We start from the raw sequence: 22,678 nt of genomic DNA, 5'->3' as shown, positions 1-22,678 counted from the left end.
AATACAAAATGAGAAGTAAAAGGRAAGTCAGTAGAAACAAGTTTATTTTAAATTGAAAAATTAAATTGCATTAAAGCATATCAGTTTTCACATGGAGTGATAAAGTTTCACTGACAATTGGTGGCAATATTGCAGGAGATAATTTTTTACACTTGTGCTGAAGGAGTTTTCCAGGTAACAGTGTTAACATTTTTATCACAGAGATCTTTATCTCATCACAACTTTCTTTAAACTGTAATTGTTTCCAGACAATATTCTAAATACTCAGCATTTCCATGCCTTTATAGGAATTTAGTTAAAGTCTGCATTCCAAAAAGCTACAGGGTCTAAATTTACTGAAAGATCTCTAGTTCATCATAGGATTGCCACATCCTGAGGATTCCCACTGCACAAAAGCAGCAAGCRGTGTTTATTGTTTTGCTCCTACAATGGTTGGGTGTTAATTGCTAGCAATGTAATTTTTCCACAGCTCATTCTATAAAAYACATCTCTTTTTCTTCTTTCCACATAATGCCAGGAGATACTAAAAGAAGTAGAGAATAATAATACCTGAAGCAACTTGCTTCAGATAAGCTCTCAAATTACTTTGGAAAAAAAGCCAAACAGGGATGTCATTACCAGATTTAAAATAAACTCGAGTCCAAACAAGTTTACCAGTGGCATTTCAAAAAATTGTCATTCACTTGCAGAAACACTTTGAAACATAGTAGGTCTTATGTTGAGGAGGGCCAAGACCCGAGCACAGCCTAGAGCAGCCTGAAAGGTGAAGKATCTGTTTATCAAACTCATTGTACCAAAGTCCTGACAGTCGCTCATAACAGTGTCAGTGGAAGTGTAGCAGTGAACAACTACACTTYAAAATAACTGCTCCAAATTTACTATAACTGACCTCTGAGCTTATATTATTTACAAAAATCTATTTAGAAACCCTTGTAGATAAGGGGCTAATTTCCTAAGCTACATTTAATTCTCAGGGGAGTGGAAGGAACACCAAAGCTCCCAAATAAACAGCCAACTACAGCTTTCACTGAGAGGAACATTGTGCTTGAAACAACAAAAGGAGCCTGCCACGGCCATTCTCTTCTAAGAAATGTTTGTACAAGTCGGGTGTGTCTTGGTAAACCAGCTGTTAGTAGCTCAGTCGTTAAATTTGTTGAATATTAATTAACRAAGTGTCTTTGTAGGATGGAAGTTACAATGCACACTGAAATTACTCTGTGAATGAAAAGACGGAGTGGCCATTGAATGAGAGGTAGCCTTAACTCTTTTACCAAATAAAGGAAGACAAATGAGGCACTTACTGTCTAGGACTCGGTTAGTTTGGATGGTTTTTATGCCCACTGTTTTAGCCTTAATGAAGGAATTTGTACTGTTTTAATTATTACCTTTTTTTCTGATGAAACAAACATATTTTCTTGCTTTGTCATATAAATATAGAGTCAAATGTGGCGTTGTTTCACAGGAAAGACAAATCAAATACTTCCTGCTCATAACCAAAAGAAGAGAGAGGTTCTTAGAAAATTAGATGGTTGGAAACCTAAGGGAGAAYTTTTCTCTAGAATTTTTGGGAAAGCCAAGCAAATATAAAAATCAAAACACTGTCAGAATTTTTGAATAGCTTTCTCTTTATCCCAATGCTAAGACAAGCATTAGTCAAAAGCCAATCCAGTTCTTCCAAACAGTTAGCAGATCTCAGAGAATTTATACCACATTTAAGACTAACACTGAAGATCAACCCAATGATTTTTGCACAGATCTAGGTATGTGGAAAGACAAAGCAAATCTTCAAGTGAAGGGAATTGTGACTTCCTTCCTTGGAAAGCCTGGTTAAAAGTGGTCACTGTGCAAGGCAAACATTTTTAAGTGTCTCTAACCACACTGTTATTCATAGCTCAGCTCAATGAAACAAACTTGCTAGAAGTATTTGCTCTCAGATTTTACTGAATGAAAGCTAAGGAAAACCAGGAAAACCTTTCTTCACAGCTTTCAGGAAGGGATGGTCATTTGCTACGTTTGCACAGTACTGAGTTAAACATGGCATTGTGTACATCTTTCACTGAAACGGTTTCACAAAAGCTGGGGGTGGGGGAACACTCAACCCACTGAAACGTGATGAAATGTAGCCAGGCAATAAATATTAGCTCGGAATTAGTAATTTTTCCTTCAGACCCTGYCTTTCTGAGGATTATGTATGGTCACCTGGCAGCAGAGTATGCCCATGCCCTCCAGACAACAGTTGTGGAGGGGAGGGGAGGGCTAACCCGGGCAGGTGACCAAATCCCACTGCTCCTTAACCAGGAGCACCTCATTTAGCACCTGATCATGCTGGAGAACCAATGTCAAAAGTTCATGCCCAAGCGATGCATGAAAACTGTAGATTTTTTCTGAGCTACAGAAGAGTGCTGGCAAGCAAGATGTATTGCTAAGGAGAATAGCTATAAAACACAATGTAGTTTTACTTATTGAAAGTTTGATATCAAGATGGACAAAATAAATGAGTTATGGTAGAAAGGTCAAAAGGGATTATTGGAAAGGGGAAAAAAAAGCCAGCAATTTTCCTGTGAGTTCTCCTCTGGGTCACTGTCACTTAGATATATGGAGGAACTGAATATATTGCTTAGAAACCAATGATTTAATCACTTACAGCAGAAAGCAGGAGGAAAAAAAGGCCCATTTTTTTGCTGTGTGACTTTTTTCTGTCTGTCATTTTTATACAAGTTTATTTAACTCCCTTTTTTTCACTTCTATCACAGTTGTTTGCTCCAAAGACACAGATGTTTTCTGGTTAGAAAAATATTTCTGGTTGAATATTCTATTATTAATTCACATAAGTTACTTTTCCATTTTCAATAGCAAGGAGGAGTCAGCCATCTCCTTGGGGCTTACTCTTTTTAATGTTACCAGCTTGGCCTTGCTCAACTTTGCTTCACTTTCAACTGTTAATATAGTTGTCTTTTTCTATTAAAGAGCAGTTAGTTTTATGATTTTATGTAAACAAGGTCCAATGCCTTGCTATTGCAGGCAATCTGTTTTTCTGAAACAGCTGAGTAACAAGCACAAGTGCACCCCATGTTAAGAATAACACACACTCAGTGACTGAAAACCCTTTCAGTATGAAGTCCACCCTCTACACTATTCACACTGGTTCCAGTAGGAGCGGTATCAAATCTTCACACTGCCAACAGAGCACAGGAGAAAAGAAATAATGTGACGCAAACAATGCTGGTGCTACCYAGCACAGTGGTGCCAGCAGAAATAGCAAAACAGCAGCACCGGTTTGCTTGTGGTGGATAGAAGCTCTCCAGACCATGACAAAACAGATTATTTCACATCTGCCTGATCTACCATGCTCAGAGCAGGTGCATCTGGATGTTAAGGCASTTTTCCAGGCAGGTCAGCATTGGTATCCTCTTACAATACAGTCTGAATGCAGAGTATCTGACAGCAGCTTTCAGGCAGGAGGTGCAGGGAGTGACCCAAACAAGCCATATGGAGCTACATCTCCACAGCCCTGAGGACCCACCAGACTGTGGGTCTGTTCATCTCCTGATTACCTGCCCTCCCCACCCTGTTGAATTTATTGCAACAGCTGTTTGTGTAGACTGGATTGTATTTCTTACATTGACTTCCCCCTTCAACCCACAGCTACTTTGAAACCCTATTTTATCAGCCGTAGATTTGGGAGTGCCCAGTTTTATCTACCTTATTAAGCACCTGAGCTTTGTATAACAGCCTAGGATGCAGAAAGCACCACCTATGCTGTGACAAAGCCACCCAGCAATTTTTTCCTCCTCTCCCTTCTGGGYTGTGCACTCCTTCCCACAGCTGGGCRGGTGAAGAAATATCCCCACAGGACCCAGGCCCACTGTGCCAGGGCACCTCCCAGTTCTGGGACTGCAGCCTGCAGCCAATTCAGGCTCTTTTGCCAGCTTCTCCACTTGCCCAGCCAGCAAATCCATGCTGTTCCACTACATTACATGCAGCTTACCTCCAAAAAAAGTGTTATACTCTCTTCCTCCTCTTTTATGGCAAACAAGTTTGATAGCAATCATATTAACATGACTAACACTATACATTTCCATGGAGCTATTATTCTCATCTGCTTCTGATCTGCTCATAGTAAAAGAAGCCTAAGGGTCAGGCTAATTAATCCTTTTGAAGTAAGCTGGCAGTCTTGCCCACTTACAGCTCAGTGGAAAACAAGCAGTTACTGTCAGCTGTCAGGAACCTGAATAAAACTTTGTTAAGGCCTCCTCTGTCTCTATTTTTAGTTTGGGTGTGGCATGGAAAAAACAATATTTACCATCTCAGCTTACCAAAGCAGCTGTGCCCTTTGTGTATTTGTTTTCATATTCCCTTTCCCCATGTGAATTGAGCACATGTTGCATGGCTTGGTATCAGCCCTGTATTTTGCTGTCAGAGTACGTGCGTGTCTCCACTGAGCAATAGTAACGAATAGGCAATGTCTGCACAGAAAAAATACAGATTCAGCTGCCAGGCACCATTTGAGGTGCTAATGTGGATAAAGGGATAAACACCAAGAATACCATAAGATTTTATTTTCAGTGTAAATGAAACAAAAACTRCAGCCCATCAGTCCTGAATGGAAGGCTACCAGAGGCCAGAGAAGCTACTACCATGTACCATGTCCAATTTTTGTCTTTAATATCTCTTTTTAAATTAGAATCACTTGGGAGTATTTTCCATTGCTTTGGATGAATGCACACAGATTGCTAAAAGGCTAGTTCATATTTACCAATATACATTAAAAACTAATGCTCAGTGCAATTATCCCATAAATTACCTCCTATAAAAACATTTCTATTCACTTTATGTTTAYATAGAGTAAAAACAGAAGCATTTGCTAGTGTACAGATGATCAAAAATCCTCAAAGACAGTTTAAGAAAACTGAGGAAAGCCAAGGGCAAAAAGCTACATGCTAGAGAAAGGTCAGCTTGCTATTTTYACAGCCAATACCAGCACCCGGAATTCATCAAACTACAGCCTTGGCTTTTTTTCATGTCCCTGCCRTCCTTCCACAATAAAGCTTTACAGTGGCATCACTGAAATCAATGTGACTGAACATTCCTCCTGGAGAGTGAAAGAGAACCTATTGCTCCCAGAGCACACAGCTACCCAGATTTTCTATGTGGGGGAAGGCCAGGTTTGTGAAGCAAAGAGTTTAATCAGTCCGCATCTCTGTAGGAGGCAGAATTTGAATCCAAGTCTCCCAACTTTGCCCTAAGAGCCAAATCTAGAGACAACACTTTTAAAATCCAACCCAGTGACTTTCTTGTCACAAGGCAATGTCAGATTGACCAATAAATAAAGTTCCAACACAAGCAGCAGGTATTTGTTTTATGATAGTGTGACCTGAGACACACCATTTATAGTCATTGGAACAAGGAGTTCTGCTGGAAATCTCAGCCTGTTGTTAGCATACAGCATTACAGCATCATGAAAAACTCCACAGCCAAAACATAGCCCAGTAAATTCAACCTGATAGTGTAATCTTCATTGATAATTTTGGTAAATATTGCCCATTCTTTTGCACAGGATGAAAAGAAAAAACAACCTKAAAAAAATAATTAGCAAGCCAGCTCAATGCCAGGTAGTCTTTAAAGACAATGAATCCTTTCCTATAGTTTTCAAGTATTGTTTTACTGAGAGACTAAAAAAGGTTGCAAATGCGATCAAGATCAGCAATTCAATAATACTATAGAAATGCAGCTTTATTTCACTGCTGTCTCACCACTATCATATCTTAGCCACATTTGGACCTTTTTAACACAGYGGTGAATACTTTGGATCTTCCTTGTTCTAAGAAATAATTATTGTAACTATAAAGTAAAAGCTTTTTGCTCTTGTTCATGAAATTGTTGTGTCTMATCATTCCCTTAGCCACCCATCATCACTCAATGTTCTGTGAAGGAAATTGGTTTAAAATAACCAAATGGAAAAGTTCACCTGCACTCTAAGGAGCTCTRGATTAAATTATCTCTATGCTTTACACTTTAATCTAAGTGCTATATTTAAAAGAGAAGAAAAACCCTTTGAATGAAAAACAACTCGTATAAGAAAAAGTCATATCACATAAAAGAGCCTCTATTATTGTATCAGAGTCATTGCTTGAAAATTTTTGAGTGTGACTTCTAATTGTTTTCAGTATTTTTCTGTTTTGAATGGTTTGTTATCAATTTTCACCGTTTTCTGTAACTATGTTTTTCTACACTCTGTTGACCAATCTCTATGTGAAATGTTCAGGAGCAACAAGGTTCAAAAAAGCATCCTGGTATGTTTCCCACATTTGTTATGTAAAAGCAGCATTGTGTGACGGAAGCATCTTGAGTAGTGAAACTACTTGAGTAGTGAAACTGGGGGGAAAGACATTACCTGCTCCCCCACCACTCCCCAAAAAAGGTGAAGAAAAAATAAATGCATCAGGTGTATTAATAACTTTCAGGCTATGTCTGATCTGAGAGCAGACACAGATAAAATCTGATAAAGAAACTGATTTATATGTTTATACTATTTTAGAAGGATTACTTATTTTAGTGTATGTATTTGATCCTTCTCAAACATCCCCACAGCTGACTAGGTCTAAGCATTTCTTGATTACAGGCTGCAAGATTGTCTCAGAAATAACTGCCTGAGYAGCCACACCCCTTACCATTCACTGAAATACCTGATTATAAACAATTAGTGCCCCTAAAATGACAGCCATTTACACAAACTCTGGACCAACAATACCCATCATAGCTAACAATATTACTATTTTGCTCACAGAAAAAAAACAAATTTGCTCCCATCACATGTAAAAGTCTTCTGYTGAGGAAAGCATCTTCTCCAGGTGTCCCAATGCAAGCCATATTATTTAGCATGGATTTCGTGTTATGACCCAATTAAAAAGCARCAAGGATAAGGAATAATAATTAAAGTAATAAAATTATCTTTAACACTGTTTTCACAGAGGACAACTGGGTCGGGTTTGTTTTTTAAAATGAGCAAAATCAAATCTTTCTTTCAAACCTGACTCTTCTGCACCAAGTGTATTGTTCTCCAGGTTTTACTTTTACTTCTCCAAACCACTGTTCTGTGTGTGACTTAGATCAGGCATTGTGTCCTATGCATAGTTGTCTGWTTCTCAGAGCTGCTAATAACTTTGGATTTGGGCGGGTGGCCAAGCTGTTGATTCATCATCTTTTGTTTCAGTCTTGCCAAGAAAATACAGGTTTTGTCTGAACAATGAATATATAGCATGTGCTTTGTGGGTCATACCTACTCCTTTGTGTAGGATTCACTTTGGGCTARCAGTAACAAACCAAGGATGTAATTCTTGCAAGCTCAAGCTATTTATAAACAGGTTTCAGTATCTTTTCCTTCTGTTTGCATTCCAAGTTGAAGATCCAGTTATAACTTGAAATCTTCCCAAGAGTTTTCAGTGTTCCAGACACAGAAAATACAATTTTTTTCCTCTACCACTTAAATTTTCTTTGAAATACTGAAACCAATATGTCTCTTTTCTCTGTGGGTTCTGTTTGCCCTTCAAGGATGTAAAGTTTCATATTTTTCCTGTTGGTTCTTTAGYCTGTTAAGCTGCTGCAGATGTTAAAATTGTCTTTGTCAAACAATTATGATGTTTGTACATCACTAATTCTTCTTGCTTTCTGAATTTTTTTCCATTCTCTATATCATTCTAGCTTGATGCAAAAAAAAAGCAAATGTGCAAAAAAATAGTTTCATAAGACCAGTACTTGAGATGAGCCCCAGGAGCATGGCTTATTGCAAACCTGTGGTTTGCACTGCTGTAACAGCTTCATTAAATGAGTGTTTGTTAGCATAAACTAAACCTGACTGAATTTCTCTAAAGTATGTTTAGGACAAATAATCCAGCAGTGGTATGCTCTGTGCTACAGGGCTTGTATTGTTCAGTATCATGCCATGAAAGAGCCAAGATTTGGATGTTCTGCTCTTGACGTGATATAAAGTTAATCATAGACTGAGATTTCTTTGTTCAGTACAACATATTTTTTTCTGCCTTGTACAATTCTAGTTTATCTCACATTCCTGCAGCCTGCAGTATTCCTCTGTCTACGGAACTCACTGTGTAGTGCAATGCTAGCACAGTTGAACAGCTTTCCTACATAGTGACACAGATTCTCTAACCCAAGGACTGMGTACATCAACAGCCTTCTCTTCTCTAGATCTGTCTTTCTGTTCCCCAGCCTGTACAAGCCTATTGTTACCCTGCAGGATTTGTACTTTATTCAGGTTGTTTTGGTTTTCCTCATCTCCATGGCATTCCCAGTAAGGAGCATAATATTCAAAGATATCATAAAAAGCCTTTTGTGCTCCATAGAGTTTCCTGAGTAAGGGTCTGAAAAAGAAAGTTTCTTGCAAAAGAAACTACGTGAGTAAATAACACAAATGCCTAGGAAAAGTCATGCTCCTTCTTCCCAAATAAAATGGAAAGGTTAACTCCATCAAGGCCTGCAGACACTGGAGTCCCTCATCCCCAAAACTTCCTCATCACACAGCTTTTGCAGCTCATTTGACAGAAGGAAAATTAAATTTAAATTGGCAAAGACCCCATGCATTTATGCCAGGAAAATCCCACACAATTTTAAATTAATCAATAGCACAGAAACCCCATCCCACCTACCACATGGAGCCCAATCTCCAAAAATCAGCAGCCTCTCTTTAAGGTGGTATTTGAAATGAGAATGTTTGTAGAACGAGCTTCACCGTCCTGCTATGCCACCTTCCCACACAGAGAGAGCTTTGGTACTTTCTTCCCAAAAATAATACACCTATGTGGGAAACAAAGACTAGAAATGCCTGATTTGAGAAAATCTTCTCCTTACTGAGCCAATACACTTTTCTCCCGCTGAGAAACACTGTATTTCTAGTCCAGCAAAACACAACAGAAATATGATTTAACCTTCGTGTCAATAAACCTTTTTGAAAGGCCTGGTAAGAAAGGCATGCCTGAAGCAGAGCCTGAGCTTTACTTTCTTACTTCTTCCAGACACTTGCTTTGCTTTTCAGGAGGCCTGAAGATCTCTTGATAGAAGCAAGATTACAACTGATTACTGCAAAGCCTTTCATGAATGGCCTTTTTGGAGCTTCCAGGTGAGACACCTGGAAGACTCGGAGGTGTTTGTTACTCACAGTGCACAATTACCCAGCTCCCATTATACTTCAGGGCTTTGTCCCTTCCCTTCCTGCAGGATTTCCCCACGTAAGGAGGCTCTAGATGCCTTCTCTCTGAGSTACCATCAGGGTTTTGCAGCATTTCCTTGTTCATGTTAGGGCAGCATCTGCAGGCRCCATAAGTGATAAAGGCCTCGCTGYTTTGGCTGTCACAGAGATGCCTATCACCACATACCACATTTAAACATTTATAGATTACCTAGACTCTTCCAGACTGGATCCTGACTTCTGACACATCCTTACTTCAGGGAGAATGAGGAGGCACAACTCAATTCCATCTTGCTTATTATTAAAGAATGCATTATCCCTGAGGAGTAAATGCTCTGGGGTTTTGTACCTTTGGGTTTAGGAGGCACATAATTGCAGGTACCTGAAATGTCAAGTGATRGGTGCCATCAGGAAGTTATTACATAACCTGTGGTGACCACTGCATCATGTGGCTTTGGCAGCAGTGGGTTCCAGGGTCTGCACTGTGCGTGAGGTGGCTCAGAGCTGACCCAGAACAGCAGGGACTCTCCAAAGTCCAGGAATCACCASGTTTGTGAACTTTAAGTTGCTTTGGGTAATGCGGCTATCAAGCTGCCTCAGAGAGAAGGGATCTACCACTAGCATGCTGCTGTCAAGCCCAGTAAATGGACTTAAGACAACTAAAGAGATTTTGCTGGGCAAAGTCTTATGCATAAAAACAGTGATATCCCACAAAGCTAGGTAGGGAATTGTGTGGCACTTGGCCTGCAGCGGAACTGGACCAGAGCTGTGTCACATGGACCACTCCTGCAGGGCACCCATGTTACAACAATAGAGAGCRCAGGCAGACAGCGCCAGCAGAAAGCCACAAGCACACTGTTGGGAGTTAATCAGGCCTGTTAATCACAAAGCCATCCTCCCCAGTCATTGCCCCACCCAAAACACACAGCTAATTGCCCTCATATTAATGTTTCCCACCTGTTTTCTTCTTCTTAGACTTTGCCTATGGAGACATCCCTTCCCCAAGACTGCTTTCCCAAGTTTCCACATCTCTGTCACTTTTGAAAAGCTTTCTGCTATCTGAAAAAGTAAAAAATGAAAAAAAATCAGYAGATATTTCAATATAACTTGAACTAGCCAAGCTTTATTCCTTTTGTACAGCATCACATGCAGAGTGTTCTTTTCCAGAAGTAATAATAGTGAAGAGTTTTCACTCTCACAGTTCAGGCTTCAGCAGGGCTGGTCTTTGAACACAATGTCACAAGCACAGGCATTACAGATTAAGCCACAGGCTTGTTTAGCAAACTCCCATGTTCATGTTTGATTATTAAACACCACCTGAATAAGGAACTGACTAGCAAACACAACCTTTGTTACAGGAAGAAAGGAGGAAAACAGCAGAGAGTGGTGTGTTTGTCTCACTTCTGGAGAAAACCACTCCCTGCTATTGCCAGGGGCCACTTCAGAGCTGGTGTCCAAGGGGAACATTGGAGACACCCTCAGCTCCAGCTGTCTAAGGGCAATTCAAAGGTTTCTGTGGGTGTCAAGGTGTCTGGTTCACAGGCTCTCACCTTATCAACTCAAGTCAAACTATAGCCACAGCAGACTGGTGGCTTTTTCATCACTTTTGTTCACTGTGAAWCTTCAAAGTCACTTTTTCCCATTGAATACATAGAGCATAACACAAGGAATAGGTGAGAAAATGACTGGCTCTTGGCAGCAGTTCAGACTCACAGAAATTTAATTGGGACAGGAAACGACACAACAAGTCACTCATAAGTCACTTTTGCAAGAACATTTTGCCACAGAGAGGATAAAAACATAAAGCTTGATCCAATTAAAGGATTTCAGAAGGTAATATGCCAGATACCATAGGGTGAAAAGGCCTTCTTCCCTGTAAAGAACAAAAATACCTTATTCCTTCAGACTCTTTCCTCACATCATCTCAATGAGATGTGTACACTGAAATTTGATCAGATAGCAGAAGGGTTAGGAGAGCACTGACTACATTTTCATGTGGTTTGCCTGTCCATCCTAGCTGAAATGAATTCCGATGTCTTTTTGACATGAACAAGGCAGGATGTGATAGACTATAGCAGCTATCTGGGTGTCCATTAGTAACTCAACCACTTTCCTGTCACTACACCATCACATCTTTTCAGCACTGTGATCCAAACCAGGACAGCAGCCCAGTTCCTTGGATATCTGAGAAGGAGCACAAAAGTTAAGCCCTCATATTTAATCCAAGGGCCCAAAAACCTCAAGGGTCTCTCAAATATGTAAAGACCATAAGAAAGATCATGCTATCAAGGTAAAGGGGAAATGGTCTTTTCACRAAGAATTTTTAAAAGAAACCACAAGAAAGCAGTGTTTTCTCAACCAGAAMAAAGCTACATCTTTATGCCTTCTGTAAATCAGACTTGCCTTTCCCCACTTATGCCTATTAACACATGCCTTTTGAAAAAAATGTGTACAATAAATAGGAATGCCTCTAGATGCCAAAATRTGAGAAGTGTATATGGTGAATCACCACAACAAAAGACCTAGAATGCTGCAGTGCAAGGGACAGCACAGACCCTTACAAGCTCCAATGTCCCCAGTTCATACAAGCATCCCTGTCAGTAGAACATGAGAAACAGCTTAAACAGCTGAGAGGGGAAAAAATTTACCTTCTTATTGGARGTAATGTTTATTCTTACGTCACATAGATCACTTAGGCCCTCAGTTAAGTGTGATTTGTAAAAGAAAAGCACTGCAGCATTATTTAYTTTGGGATGCATCATAGAACTCCAGGATTTTAACTGATTTTAACATTAAAAAATAAGTTTTGTCAAAACTGAGGAATTATCCATTGAAAGAATGAAATCGCATCACTGAAGGACTGATATCAGCCATCTCTAATTGCATTGAAGAAAAAGGAAGTATTTTCCAGACTTATCCATCTTCAGCAACTCCAACATTTCAATAAAGCTCATTCAAGATGCTRTGCATATCATTTGTGGATGTAAAATCAGAAGAAATACTGAGTAACAAAAACCTTTTCATTGCACTGTCTGCTTAAAATCCCTGGAATACATACAAATCATGCCAGTTAGTAAGTTAAAACYACAACAGGGAAATAAATACCTGAATTTTAGACCCTCTTTACATATGAAATGATCAAAGGCTGCAAACAGGGAGGATGTCTCTCACCCTTTAAAAATATCCCTTAGGTTTCAATCCTGCATATGCATATTTCAAGCAAATACCAACACCTCCCAAGGAAGGCAGTCTCRCACCAGCACACAGCAGGGGGTTTTGGCCCTAGAAATGTTACAATAAATGCCACAGTGGCACTGCTGCAGCTGCAAAACAATTGCCCAGAGCACCTCATGGAAAGACCAATGCGTAGGACACACAGCTCCAAAAAAAGTGTGGTGTTGCACTGGCATAAACTGAAGCATTTCTGTACATAAGAATGATGTGCTGATTTAAAACKGGATTATTTATTTGTTTATTTTTGCTTCGTAGCAGTGCCATTTCTATGGTCAAAGTAGGCTTCAGGCTTAAGTAGTTGCTTGGATTGTCAGTCTCATWGGATTATGATTTTAAATTAAGGAATGGGTTGCAAGAAAAAGTAATTTCATGCTTTGTAAAGAACTTTTCTTTATTTCAAAGGCTTGGAACCTAGGACYATCACTCCTTAATCCTATGCAAATGTTGATGTCATCAATGCATTTTAAATCAGCATTTAATTATGTTAAATAAAGAAAAGAGGACCTGCTAAAGAAAGCCTAGTAAGAATTTCTATTTCTRGATAAAGATGCTTTAAATGCATAACCAATTCTGCTAACTGTGGGAAGTGATGCACACGACTGAGTTTATAGGTGTTTAGTGAGGGTTTTGTGCCACTTAGTGTGTCACTTTGAGCAGTCAGCACAAAGAGAACACTATAAATAGAGAAGAGTGGGCCTATAACCTCTACTCTTAATTGAAAAACTATATCTATTGCATAAGGCATACCCAGTAGCATTTGCCCTGGGCTGCAACAATGCTTACTTTCCTCTTAAAAATTTCTTCTGTCCAAATCAAAGAAGTCCTTTTTAAGTTTTTTTTTAGCTCAAATGATCATACAGACAAGGCAAGCATTAGGGAACATTTCCTGTATTTAAACTCTGTCAATTAACAGTGCTGTACCCAATCCCATCCAAGCCATAACATGATCTCAAGAAAGCTAAATTGTATCAGTGTGGAAATCTGCAGCAGAAAGAGAAGAAATAAAAATTAGGTCAGTCTAATTGAATTGCAGTAGCTTGTCTGAAAAACACCTTTGCTACCCACTTCAAAAGGGCGTTAGGGAACTGTTTTCATTTTGAAAATCTTCTTCATTGCTGCCTTCTCTGCTGAAATGACTTTCAAAATCTTTATTTTTTCTACTCCTGCTTTGCTTAGAGGACTCACTGCTGAAGCCTCCTCCTGAGCTTTCATTTGTCTGGAAGATGAAAATATAGCCAACACTAAAGCTAGAACTTTCAAATGGATGAAGACAAGCTATCTTCAGCAGGACTTTCTGTGACTTTTAGGCCCTTATGTGCATGTTAAATTTTAACAAAAAACTCCTATGTTTTTCAGTCAGATTTTTTAGGTGTCCTACCACAGTCTGGTCTGTAGGATCCATGCACAGAAAGCAGTAGGAGAAAAGGGTARAGACATTAACCATTTTGGCAATGGGGTTTTCTTCAGCCTGTGGGTACAGCTTTTCACTCCCACACACAAGTTGGGGAAGTTCAGAGAAAGCAGTAAACATTGAAACACTTCACCTCATTGACACYCGTTCCAGCCCTGGCTCTCCAGGACTTAGTGCTCCTGATGCTCTGATGCAGACACCAGAGAGCTGTCAGCCAAAATCCCCTGGATTGCAACCCCCATAGCCCAGATGTGACAGTAGTCACAAACCAAATATAAGTGTCATTTTTAGCAAGGGTTGATTATACTGATTACYGATATAAAATGAGCTACCTGGATGTATGTCAGCTATAGAATAAAGGCCTATCCATTTGTTCCATTTGTCATCAGTGGAATAGTATCAGTACCATGTTTCTGCATTCTCAAAAGGAGGATGCACCATGCCAAAAGCAGGAGGAAGAAACAGCAGCCACTGAACTTCACGTACCTTTCTAGAGGAATCTRCATTAATAAAAACTAAATTTGGTAGTGTAGGACTTCCTACATTCTAACCACAGKGAGTAGGATTATATACATATATATCTATATACATATATACATAGATACACAGATACAATTATATATGACATATATTATTATCTATTTATTTTATTATATGTATATATATTATTTTGTATATAACAAAAGTGATGAGGAAAAGTGTGTTTCCTAGCATTTGGAATTCAAAATGTCATCTGAAGCACCTCTGTTTCACATTGGTTTATTTTCTAATTGTGTCAGTGTAATATTCACACAATTATGAACAGTAATGAAAAAGTCCCACTCTGAAATCTGAGCTCTAAAGGCTTCTGTTATCCAAATATATAACCAAATGCTAAGCACATTGGGATTCTTTCAACCACAAATTTATGTAATTATAATTATTCTTAATGTTGCAGTAGAAGCATCATGTTCAACTAATTATAGTTCAGAACATTTTTCTACTACATCTTTTGGAAAAAAAAAATATATTTTTTCAAAGTTACACAATTTTCAAAGCCTTCAACAAAATACTTCAACTAAATTTCTTAGCAATATTAGCACAATCTTTGCTACTAAGCTATTTGCATAAGTTAGTTCTTGACTGACTCTCCAATCTTCTGACTGACAGGATTATAGATATAATGTGTTTCTTCAAGCAATTTTTCTACTTGCAGAATCAGCCTGCAAAATTCTCACTGTCTAAATTAKAGCCTGTGATTTAATGTCATTCATTCTCACATCCTCAAAAACATGAGAGGGAGACCCTATTGCTAGAGGTGGCTCCCCATGGCTCTTTGCCAACCAAAGTGCTTATGACCGTGAATTACACTCTTCAGGAACCCTGCTAATTTTTGTATCTAAATTAGMTGTTGCCTGAAAATATCCAGAGACTGGGAGATGCCTGGGTGTCTGGGAATACTGTTCTGAATTACAGAAACAGGCCCTAAGCAAGATACCTACAATGCAGCTAAAAGCTGAYATGACTAGTTAATCACATAGATTTATTTGCATCAGGTAGCACATGCCACATCAGACAGTTTTAATGAAAAAGGTAGTGGAAAGAGACATCTACAGTGCACATATCTCCCTTTCCCCTCCACCAATAAATACATGATTTGTTGTAAGAATGTAGACAACACAAGCTCCCCAGTAAGGACAAGCAAAAAGGAGATTCACAGTAGCTCTGCAGTGAAGGCTTGCAGGGAGCAGAGCATCAGGGAAACATAAGGTCAGGCTTACAGCACATCCTTGGCTCTGCCTAGCTGTAATCACTGTTTACTGCTCAGTGATACCATGGTGTTGCAGGCAGGCACTGATCCTCAGTGTTTTCCCCTACTGCACAAAGGCTGAAAACAAGTGTTTTGTTGTAGTGATTCACCATATTCAGTTTCCCCCAGCGCATCCCCATGGAACTCCTGACATGATGTAGAGACAGTTGAGATGGGCTCAGCTGGGTAGAGCAGGGTGCTAATACTGCCACTGTTCTGGGGTCAATCCCTACACGGGCCATTCCCTTAAGAGTTGGACTCGATGAACCTTGTGGGTCCCTTTCAACTCAGAATATTCTGTGATTCYGTGAACAGCTAAACTCAGTGTATAATTGTGGATAAGGACTTGGTTTTAATTTGTCAGATACTCAGCAATCAAGTAATAAAACAATACAGAGCCAAGATAACAGTCAAGTATAAGAGATTCACAGTGCAGCTTTTACCAAGCTTAAGGATTAAACAAGTTTCTTCCCCTTGGGGGAAGGCCCACTGCCATGGAGAAGACWTAGTAGAACATGCAGCAAGTGACAGCTAAAGAACACTAAATTTCAGTTAATATTAATGTAAATCCAGGCAAAAAGGAGCAGAAGAAATGAAATCTCTTCTGTATCCCCAATACTGAAAATAACCTTATCCAGTCGTGCAGATGGGATGATGGTTTGCATTTTCAGTCACCCCTACATAAAACCCAGAGTCTGCAAAATGGCCTTTACAAAAAGTTGTGCATGATGAAATCAGGATGATGAAATTTTTACATTATAAAATGCTGTCAGATATAGCTAGAATAATAATTTTATAAATTATCAAAGTCTTTGATTAAAGGTGTTATATATAGTTGAGAAAGGTAAAAAAATTATTCTACAGTTAGATGAAAAAGTGTCCTCTTATAACAAACATAAAGAGCAGTTGCTCAGGCATGGACCAGACCCTCTGGCATTCTTTATGAATATTTCCTGGAAGTACTGGTGTCAGTGTCTGGTCAGTGCAGCTATAAATGTATTTAAATATTTAAATGTAGAATAGAAGAAGCATTTTCTACCTTAAATTTGTCATGGATATTTTTGGCATGAATTTCTAAAAAACAAGAATCATGGATCTTGTCAGGATATGAGCATCATAGGGAAAGGTAGAGAGGTTAAAAATGTTCAGTGGCTTGCACTCCTARCACTTGCTCTGAATCCTAACTTCCAGGTAAATATTCATAAATGCATTAACCACAGGTCTGACAATTTAGAGGCTCTGCTCTCCTTGAGTCTCCAGATATATCCTGTCCTAGAAGTCTCTCTAAGCAACAACAAAAACAAGAAAATAACAAGAACTGACACTTTTAGGACATCACATGGTTCAAGCAATCATAGAAGGGTGAATGCCATTCTGCACCTATAGCTTTCAAAATGYTTTCACTTGTAGGCAACACAGGGCATAGGGCATATAAATCAACATTCAGCCATTTTTCAGTATTTTCAAGCTTATTTTTCAGTATTTGAATAAAGAGCCACTATTTTTCAATTCACTTGGACATTACCTTCACATCTCAGACATCCACACTAACCAAAAGCTTCATCTTTGCAGAAGAGCTCAAACAATGTTTTTAATGACCCTCTCTCTTATAAAAAAAAAATTCAATACACTTTTTTTCAAGTCGTCTACCTGTCTAGTCGGTAAAATCCTACACTTCATTGTAGACAAAAGGAAAAGTATAGCCCTCTTGTTACATAACAGTATTAATATGGCAGAATATTCAATCAGGGCAGAAAAGGAACTAGCCGAGGAACAAACAAAATTCCTCCTCCAGCAAGCATAACAAGTCTGAGAAATTGCCATCTATAAATTTATTATCAAGGGAAAGAGTACAATGAGTTTCCATAGAAAAAAAAATCTAACCACTCCAGCATCACAACAGTGAACATGACAAAATCAAATTTAAGTTTTCAAAAGTTAAAAGTTTTAGGAGAATGTAAGTCTTCAGACACAAGAGACTTAAAGTCATGATTGATGTGATGTAAATGCTGTGTAATTCCAGCTCACCATAATACAAGGGCTGTTTGCACAATTTTTTCTGAGGTATCTGATGCTGACTACAGCACTGAACTGGGGTCTGATCCAGCCTGACAGTTTCTGTGTCTCTTTGCACTTAACAAGGTAGAGCTAAAAATACAATAAAAACCAAACAATGTAGAGACATTCCTGGTGATCCATTACAGAGACAGTTTTCAAAAGAACAAGTTTTTCCTTTTTTTTTTTTTTTCACATTAAAATTAAATCCCTAATCATAGAAAACATACAAACCCACTCCTTTTGTTTTCCCTTACAGTTTTCTGCTGCAGTCATTACTAATGCCTTTGTTTAGCAGAAGTCGGCTGGAACCGAGAAAACAGGAGCTAACCTGCTGCTCCTCTGATCTGGGTGTCCAAAGAACAAGGATCTGTTGCAGTCATTGGCTTGCCACCTGCCTGAGGCATTCAACTGTATCTAGCACAATGATGCTGGAAAGCATTCATGAGTAAATACACAATAACATTTGTATGTTTACAGCTTCTGTGAAAGGTGTGGGTAGGGCGATTTCTCTACTGTGTGTTTCCAGAGCAAGTCAAACCCATTAATTAAAGTCATGCTCTTGTCCTGCGTCAAAAGTGAAAACAGACAAGATTTATGGGCACTGACAGCTGCAGGAACCAGGAGCTGGTTTTGCTCACTCCCTCTCCTTAATTAATTTTGAAGCATCTGGATAGATTGATTTCTCATATGAAAGGCTGCACATCCTCAGTTTTTACAGAGGAAGAAAAAGAGCTGTTTCATGCAGAGTACTGTCTGTCATGGTTTCTCAGGGCTGGCTGAACAATGTCTACTGAAATTGTGTACCGCAACATCCCTGTGCCTGCCCAAGCAACTTGTAGGATAAAACTTTAAGAGGTCCCAGTCATAAAACATTTCTTATCCAGTAACTATTTTATTTGTCCTAAAACCAAAAACTCTAAAATGAGAAAGCAGCACATTCAGAACATTGTAATCCACAGCAACAAAAAATATTTTCTGGTAACAGACTAAGGGAAATTGCCACAAACACTTCCTTCTAGAGGGAATATCAATATCTCTATATTGCCACAGCACATAATGATATACACAAACACAAATATAGAGCAAGACCCCAGTATATTTATTTCTTCTTCTAGGTTCTTTAAACAGGAGGCAGATTGCTAGACTTTGGGACTGAAAGCTGGAGATAAGCAATCAGAAGACATTTAACACTCCAGCTAGGAACAGGAAACTGTTACAGAAGTGGAAAATTTTGGGCACTGAACTTTCACCCTTGGCTCCTGCGAGATTTTTACCAATAAAGAGCTATATGAACGTAGACATTGGATATATTGACATTGGATCTGCTGCCCAGCAGAGCCATATGCTGCTGCTGGAGACACAGTTGATAAAGATCAAAGCTTCCTTTGCATCAATGAGCTAAACCTGGGTGTTATATATTTGATACCATGTTGTTGATCTRTATTGACTTATACTGACAGTGAAAGGCTGGGCCAAAAGAACTCTGGATCTCTCTATCAATTATTTTATGATTCCATTCAACACTTAGTAAAACGTACAGCTAATTTATTTTGTTGTGATTCATAGCCCAGGCAGCAGAAAGCCTGCCAGGAACAAGGATATTACCATCTAAAGCAGCTCATGATGACCAGATACCAGGAAGAAGTAGAAAGAATCCAGCATAGCCTGTAAAAGTGGTGAAGCAAACAGAACATAAAACTKTTTTTGCCAGTGACTCAAAGGGGCCTCACTAATAGATGACTGTAACTAAGAACCTCTCCCTAGACATGAATGGGCACATGATAATGGATTACAGAATCAACCAAACAGACAACACGAACCTAAGGTACCTTAGCTAATAGAAAGATAATAATTCTTCATAAAACTCTTTTGCAACTCACAAGACCATAAAGCTCTTTCTAAGAGCCTTTTTTCAGCTGYGGATCAAGATCTCTCCTTTCAGCARCTTGTTTTTACCACTCAGGAAACAACCTGTGCCTTTTCATTTACTGATGAGGTTCTTCACAAACCAGGGAGATTGGTCAGATGTCAAAGAATTGTCAAACAATGTTCATTAATGTTAACTGGTGAGTTGTGTCTTACCTGTTAACATTCTTCATGTTGTTGGTGACAATTTACAAGGAGTAATGTGATGACAGAATTCAAGAGCCGACATACTGATGTATTAAAAAAAAATTAAATTCAAGAAGTTTTGATAGAATAACTAACCTCGACAAGATTATTATTCCTACGTACTTTTTTGTAAAGAAAACTGACTACTCATTTCTCTTCCTTCTCAATTCCCTYAGTTTACCTAAGACAACTGTAGTTACCTATGTTTTCTTCTTCACATCCCTATAGAGCTTTAGAGAGAAGTATGCAGTTTGACAGTTGGAAGATTATTTCTTCACTCCAAGCATTCATARAAACAATTCAGAATTTTCAAATTCAGCTTTGATTTCCCAAAACTGCTCCCTTTCTTGAACTTACAACAGAATCTTAAAGGCTTTGGATAGACTCCTAGCAAGGTTAACCAAAGTTTCCATCAAAACTCAGTGAGAGCATATCAATACAACCAYATGTAAATAATTACAGTGAAACACATGGGCACAATCGCAAAGAATGTATGGAAATCAGGGATTTGTTTCACTGAAAATGAAATTGTGATCAAGAATTAAATTCATCAAAAAGACCTCCAAAAAAAGTTATTGAACAACAGACTTTGCAGCAGGGGAAATATTTGAATGGTACCACAAAGGCTATTAGAGAAGGGAAGGGAACTGTGAGGGGAATGCAAACCTCAGGGTGTTTAAATTAAATAGGCAATTAAAACCACCATTGATAGCTAAGCATTTTCTGAAACTCTCAGGGACAGCATAGAATTCTAACACTTTTTACCAGCAAAGGAAAACAAGTAGTGTACAACCAACTGATCTTAAGCTCAGTTTGGAAGACCAAGTTATAATTTCTGGAGAGGAAAAGTTAAGCCCTGTATTGTTTGAGTAAAATCTGTTAGTTGTCTTTGATTCTTAGGGTGAGGGAGACTTTCCTTATGAACAGTTCTGGTCTAATTCACACATTATAGAAAGAGACGTTCTGTGTGGTGCTAGAAAGGTGGGAGGTCCTAATAGAGCAGGACCACAGGTGGGTCAGAGTGATAGCTGTCCAGCCTGCTCAGAGAATGTAGCACCTCATGCACRCTTCCACTTCCAGTGGAGGACAAACACAACTTTTAAAACCAAAAGCCTAGAAAGAGATTCAAGAGCAGCACAAGAAGGTAACTAGGGACATAACTGCTCAGTGTCAGAAAGGTTAATTCTGTCCAGCATGAAACACACCCAAAGTCTGAAGTGCACCTATGGTCTATGCCAAAGCAGGTTTAAAATATTTAATTTTGATTTTGATTTTATGAATTTGAGATAACATGTTTTTTAGCAATTAAATGAGATGGAAAATGCTAATATGATCTTCTGAGAGYCTAATGATTTTGTTTGAATTCCAGGTTATTTTGGAATGTGAAAACTACTTGCTGTTTGGATCCATGACAATCATGTAGATGMAATTCACTTGCTTTAACAATCTCCAGCACCATGGTAAGCCATTTTCCAAAGACTGAGTCTCASTGGAMATTGTGTTGTGCAATAAGCTGGGGTGACTAGGTGTATAAGGCTTCATGTTTCTGTCTCAGAGTAATACAAAATCTGTTAAAAAGCATAAGCAAGAAGCAAGTAGGACATGGCAACATACCTTGATTTATGAACACTGTTTTACACGCCAGACAAGTATTAAGYTTCCCAGAATATCTCAAAAAGGATGTTGCTAAGCAAAGATCATGGTAAAAAGAGTATTTAATTAAGATGTCTGAATGTAATTTGTAGGACTAACAGCCATGCTCCAAACTATCACCACCAAGCAGAAGAGCAAAAAAGGTCCAACCACAATGAAAAAAGATATTTTTTACTCAAGTTTCAGTACAAGTAGAGAATGGTTTATGCCTAATCCYATCTGRCAATGAGAAAATTAATTATTGTCTCAATGTCAGTATCTACACTTACTTTTCCATTAAATATACATCACTTGAGACTGAGTTTTTAGCAGTTGTTTTAACATTATAGGCAAACAGTTTCACTAATGTATTGGCTCTCCTTTTCCTTAAAGGAATATAGATGCACTCTACTTTTAGATCATAAGCCAATTACGCACATCAGATAGAAGTTGACAATCAAATCTGTTATCATTGAACACAACATAATGAGTAAATTGACAACTTAACAACAGCTGTGACTTCCAGCAGCTCTCCTTCTTGGCACATTCATTTTCAATTTCTAGGGAATTATAGGAGATGCAAAAGAAACAAAAATCCCAACAAAAAATGAAAGGCAAACCCTAACCTACTGCTTCAAAATTTGTTGAACGGACAAAAGGAATATACAGAATTTAAGAATGCACTTGAAGGTTTAGTTAAACACATTACCTCTTTTGAAATTGTTAAATGAAATCTGCATCCTTTAAAAACTGAACTACAGATTTTATTTTTCAYTTTGCTTTTATTGTATTCGTAAATGCTTAGGCCATGGCTTACACAAAATAAATAAGGATGTCAAGACAGAATTACACTGCAAGATTATTAGAGATCAGAAAAAAAAGTGAAAGGAGGAATCTTCTTAATAATTAATAATGATAGTTATATTGATGCCTTAAAGACCCTAGAAATGAAACAACACACTTTCAAGATAATATAGGAGATAATATAAAAGCTGGTTTTTACTAGAGGCCTCTGGGGCAAATGTGGAAAAAGGTCCACACCAGCCCACCCCCAAAGGGGAAATACCCAAGGTCCATACAAGCCCACCCCCAAGTTTTATAGGTTTGGCAAATCAGCATATTTGACAAGAATTCCCAATTAGAAACACAGGTGATGAGGTAATTCCCCCTTCTGGTTCAACCCTTTCCTGGAGCCTCCCCTTGGTATCAGCTGTACTTTGTTTATGAAAATATGTGTCTG

General features: G+C 38.6%; 1 protein-coding gene across 1 annotated transcript in view; it reads left to right on the top strand.

The window, feature by feature from the left end:
- Positions 1 to 22,678, top strand: part of CUNH4orf19 (chromosome unknown C4orf19 homolog) — a 40,718-nt gene that overhangs the window by 786 nt on the left and 17,254 nt on the right. The window contains exon 2 of the mRNA XM_057371668.1: positions 21,176 to 21,266. Within this exon, the coding sequence (XP_057227651.1) occupies positions 21,230 to 21,266 (37 nt within the window). The 5' untranslated portion in view covers positions 21,176 to 21,229. The remainder of the gene's footprint in view (positions 1 to 21,175; positions 21,267 to 22,678) is intronic.

The sequence above is a fragment of the Malurus melanocephalus genome, unplaced genomic scaffold (genome assembly GCF_030028575.1).
Source record: "Malurus melanocephalus ecotype Western Australia unplaced genomic scaffold, MMel_1.1 scaffold_151, whole genome shotgun sequence".
NCBI lineage: Eukaryota > Metazoa > Chordata > Aves > Passeriformes > Maluridae > Malurus > Malurus melanocephalus.
Note: the sequence above shows the minus strand (reverse complement) of the source record. Positions and strands in the feature narration are given on the sequence as shown.